Source organism: Orbicella faveolata, unplaced genomic scaffold, assembly GCF_042242905.1.
Source record: "Orbicella faveolata isolate gen_17 unplaced genomic scaffold, um_ofav_v1 contig_27, whole genome shotgun sequence".
In the NCBI taxonomy this organism is placed as follows: domain Eukaryota; kingdom Metazoa; phylum Cnidaria; class Anthozoa; order Scleractinia; family Merulinidae; genus Orbicella; species Orbicella faveolata.
The window spans coordinates 2417501-2422500 of NW_028301555.1; the positions used below are offsets into that span (position 1 = coordinate 2417501).

Genomic DNA, 5000 nt, shown 5'->3' on the forward strand with positions numbered 1-5000 from the left:
GATTGCGATAAACAACTCCCAAGTTGTTATAGCTTATTGCGACGTCAGCATCTTCCTCGCCGAAAATCTTTTTCCTGAAGATCAGTGCCTTCTCGTGGTATTCTTTTGCTTCATTGTCCTTTCCAAGATCTTGATAAACATTTACCAAGTTGTTATAGCTTCCTGCGACGTCAGCATCTTCCTCGCCAAGAATCTTTTTCTTGATCATCAGTGCCTTCTCGTGGTATTCTTTTGCTTCATTGTACTGTCCAAGATCTTGATAAACAATTCCCAAGTTGTTATAGCTTGCTGCGACGTCAGCATGTTCCTCGCCGAGAATCTTTTTCCTGATGATCAGTGCCTTCTCGTTGTTTTCTTTTGCTTCATTGTACTGTTAAAGATCTTGATAAACAACTCCTAAGTTGTTATAGCTTGCTGGGACATGAGCATGTTCCTCGCCGAGAATCTTTTTCCTGATCATCAGTGCCTTCTCGTTGTTTTCTTTTGCTTCATTGTACTGTCCAAGATCTTGATAAACAATTCCCAAGTTGTTATAGCTTGCTGCGACGTCAGCATGTTCCTCGCCGAGAATCTTTTTCCTGATGATCAGTGCGTTGTCGTGGTATTCTTTTGCTTCATTGTACTGTCCAAGATTGCGATAAACAATTCCCAAGTTGTTATAGCTTGCTGCGACGTGAGCATGTTCCTCGCCGAGAATCCTTTTCCTGATGATCAGTGCCTTCTCGTGGTATTCTTTTGCTTCATTGTACTGTCCAAGATTGCGATAAACAATTCCCAAGTTGTTATAGCTTGCTGCGACGTCAGCATGTTCCTCGCCGAGAATCCTTTTCCTGATGATCAGTGCCTTCTCGTGGTATTCTTTTGCTTCATTGTACTGTCCAAGATCTTGATAAACCGTTCCCAAGTTGTTATAGCTTGCTGCGACGTCAGCATGTTCCTCGCCGAGAATCTTTTTCGTGATGATCAGTGCGTTTTCCTGGTATTCTTTTGCTTCATTGTACTGTCCAAGATCTTGATAAACAACTCCCAAGTTGTTATAGCTTGCTGCGACGTGAGCATGTTCCTCGCCGAGAGTCTTTTTCCTGATGATCAGTGCGTTCTCGTAGTATTCTTTTGCTTCATTGTACTGTCCAAGATTGTAATAAACATGTCCCAAGCTGTTATAGCTTGCTGCGACGTCATAATGTTTCCCGCCCAAAATCTTTTTCCTAATGATCAGTGCCTTCTCATGGTATTCTTTTGCTTCATTGTACTGTCCAAGTTTGAGATAAACATCTCCCAAGTTTTTATAACTTGATGCTACGTTGAAATGATGCTCACCGTGAATTGCTCGGTAGATCTTCGTAGCTTCCTCGTGGTAAGATATTGATGATTTATACTGGCATGTCATTGATAATGTTAAGCCGTGAGTTTCAAAGACAGTTGCTTTAATTACGTCGCCCTCTTGTGTGCTACTTATATATTGAACAAGATCACAGGCCGATTTTGAAAACAGAATTGCGCTGGATGAATTACTAAGATCAACAAACACAGAAGCAGTTGAACTAAGCCACGAAACGACATCGTCAGGAGAAATGAAGGGTTCTAACTCCTTCACCCAGAAAACTTTAGCAGAAAAAGTGTTTGTAAGAATTTCGTACAACTCTTTGCAATGAGTTGTAATCCGACGAAGCAATACGCAAACGTCCCCACTTCCATACAAACCATTGTGCTCCGACTCAATAAGGGAGTGAAAAACCCGAACTGCTACAGATAAACATTCACATTTCTCTTTGACCTCCATTAGTGGCATTTTTCTGAGTACTTGATGAACAACGTTATGCACTCTTAAATAGTCGGGTGCCTTGTCTTCAATGTATAAAACCATAATCAAGGAGGAGTTTAAAATCTTTGCTTTGATTAACTCGTCAGTCTGTCCCGAAGTGCGAACATTGACAAAGTTGACAGCTGTTTGAATTGGGAGAGGTTTCGAATCACATAGGGAGAAAAGGAGAAATGTCTGTCGAAGAACGTCATCGCTTTCCAAAATGCTCTCTAACGCCAGTTTTATTGCTGCAGTCATTGTTTTTGAATAAACTGAATTCCTATCAGCGAGGGGTTCTTCTGTTATTTCACGACCGCCTCCAGTAAGTCTTTCCAAGTAGTTATTCCAGCCATAGGTTGGAGAACCATGACTCACAAATTGTACGTAAAATGCAGCGGCTGCTAAGGCAAGCGGCTGATACTCGAGAACCTTGGCAACCTTTTGAACTAGCTCGTCATTGGAAATTTGCGACACTTGTTCCAAAAGCTCTACTGCGTCCCCGGGCTGCATTCCTGCACTGAGTGACTCATGGTAAGTATGGGGAGCATTTGTAGGAATTGCACTGGTATCTTGAGTTGTAATCAGCACCTGACCATGGCCCCACTCTTCACTGGCAGTCTGAGGTAGGAACTTACAAACTGAGGACAGCTCAACAACGTTGTCTGCTATTATTAACCACTTTGAGAACTGTTTAAACTTTGGCAGAATTAAACACCGGAGATGCTGAATTTTTTCCTCGGGGCTGATTGCTTTCGTGGTAGCCAGGTTGGTGTAACTGTAATTGGGAATTCCCACATGTTTAGCCAGATTAAAGTAGGAATCAGCCAGCGTTTCAAAGGTTTCGGCATTCAGGGTTGCGACGAATGTTAAGCCTTCACTTTCACCTGATCCTATTTTGAAGAACTCTTCTCCAATTTGACGAGCAATTTGAGTTTTGCCACATCCAGGATTTCCTGATAAATAAATGGTACTGACTGCTCTGTTACTTCCATTGTCCAGCTCTTGCATTTTTGTCATAATCCTTGTGACGTCATTTGAACGTCTGATAATTTGGTGAGATGGCTTGGAAGTGAGATTGCAGAAAGACTCAACTTTGGAATTAATCTCTTGCGTAAGACATTCAACCTGCTCTTCTTTTTTTTGTATCGTGTCTTGTGCAACTTGTAAATCAGATTTGACTTCTTTCAATTCTGACTGGAGATTAGCAACCTGTGCCTTAAAGTTGCTTACTTCTGCTGTGGGAAAATTCGTCTGGTTTTTAACCGTCTCTATATCACTGATCGGAAGACTCATAGAGTTGAACGCCAGCAACACCCTTCCGACATAGCCAGTGAATTCAGCATCAGTAAGTTTCGCCTCGCTGATATGAGCAATGTCATTTCTGACTTGACGAAGATCATCAACTTCTTTCTTGATGGCTGCACTCAGCGTTGTCCCAATGCTATCTGAGTACAGGATCGCGAAAAACAAACAACTACAATCCCATTCTGCCGTGTTTCCGTTCTGTATAGTCGCCAGATAGCGCGAATTCTTCGAACGGCTTTTTCTAGACTCCTTGTTAAAAAAGTCCAAACCATTCTTTGGCGTGTCTTTCCATTCTCCAAGCGTTGTTTTGTATAGGAATTCCCATTCTTGTTTGAGGAGTTTTCGTAGTCCCTCTGGAACCAAGTTAAAAGCGACGTAGCAAATTCGGAAATAGTTCAATTGTTCTGGGTTATACTCCATTGCTATACCATTAGGTTCTGGTTACCAAGATTTACGCAGAGCAGTGAATGGGCCGTTTATTCTAGAAACGTTTTCTCCGGCCCTCTGGACAAAGTTTTCTTGGTGCTTGTGTTTCTGCCTGTGAATATAAAGATGACAGAGGACGAATGATTCATCGAGGCGGTCTTCATCTTATTTAGTACAACTTAAGTGCTAAACTGAGGGTTAAAGGGCCTATTAACAAGCTTTAACGGGTCTTTTTAAGCCGTTGCTAAGGAAAATGTATTCTCATATAACGTTGTCATTTTTAGTTAGTTCAGAGTTATTTCATGTGTTTTAACCTTTTTATGATCAGTAACACCAGTGACGACGTGATCTGCAGGCCACGCCCATTACTTTAAGGATATTTTTTCCACTTACAGAGAGTGTGCATTGCCACGCAATAAAAGATAAAATCAAGAGCCATTCACTGGATAAATTAAAGTCAAGAAATTGTGATATTGTAGACGATAAATAAAAAAGACAGTTCTCCAAGTTTAATGCGTGTGCGTCGTCCCAAAGTTGATATGTTCGTCGAAATGTTCCACGCAACATTATAGAGCCTAGCATGCAGCAGCCATGTTGGAGGACCTCCTCAGTCCTCCAACTGAATATGGCGGCCGGAAAATAGTGTAAACATCTGGAACTTACTTTGGCTATCTAGACGACTGATTATCTGAACCGAACCAAAAAACATTTACACAAGAACTTCTCCTAATACGTTAACTCCTAAAATGGCTAAAAATCACGAGATAAGTGTATATTTTTCGACAAACGCGATCTTAGCTTCATGTCATGCACCGCCATAACTCCGAAATTTAAAATGCGCTGGTTTCCAAACGAAGGACGCCATTGAGCTGGAAAGTTGTAAACAGATATAAATTGAGTACCTCTTATGCCTGATGAGGATAAAACCTTTAGTGGCTTTGATGACGTCACGTGAACACACTCCATAAAGGACCCGTTCCAAGTACTTATCGCGACGATTTAATTGCATAACTGAGGAGATTGTTTCGTTTTTTTTTTACAGTGACCTTTGAACGACAAACATCTGCTTTCGTAGTTTTCCACTTACCTAGCTATAAAAGATGGAAAGAAAACCTTGTTTGGAACAAAATCGTTTGGATTGTTATTGGCTTTATCGTGAAGTTCGCCGTAAGGCATTCGCGACCGGGAAATTTTTCATGTACATGTTATGTCATATTCCAGAATAAGAAATCACATGTCCCTCTCAGGTTTTAGTTCATCAGATATACTACCCTCTAAAAAATTCATGTTTTACAATTGCATTTGTTAAAAATTTATAGCTGCGTTACTCATAGGTGCGTGACAAAAAAGGAAATTCATATCGTGACAAGGACCGTGACAGTAATCAACAACCAAACAGATTAATGTAACTAAGCTTGAGCGACAAGTTAATCACGTGAACACAGAATACATTTACAATAAGGAA

General features: G+C 40.9%; 2 protein-coding genes across 4 annotated transcripts in view; one reads left to right on the forward strand and one right to left on the reverse strand.

The window, feature by feature from the left end:
• LOC110051350 (uncharacterized) overlaps positions 1-5000 on the forward strand; it is a 434502-nt gene that overhangs the window by 397470 nt on the left and 32032 nt on the right. The gene's annotated exons all lie outside the window — the stretch shown is intronic.
• The window catches only part of LOC149107135 (uncharacterized), a 16962-nt gene that overhangs the window by 6310 nt on the left and 5652 nt on the right, over positions 1-5000 (reverse strand). The window contains exon 2 of the mRNA XM_089297181.1: positions 1-3647. This exon is cut by the window's left edge and continues 6310 nt beyond it. Coding sequence (XP_089153307.1) covers positions 374-3529 — 3156 coding nt within the window. The 5' untranslated portion in view covers positions 3530-3647 and the 3' untranslated portion in view covers positions 1-373. The remainder of the gene's footprint in view (positions 3648-5000) is intronic.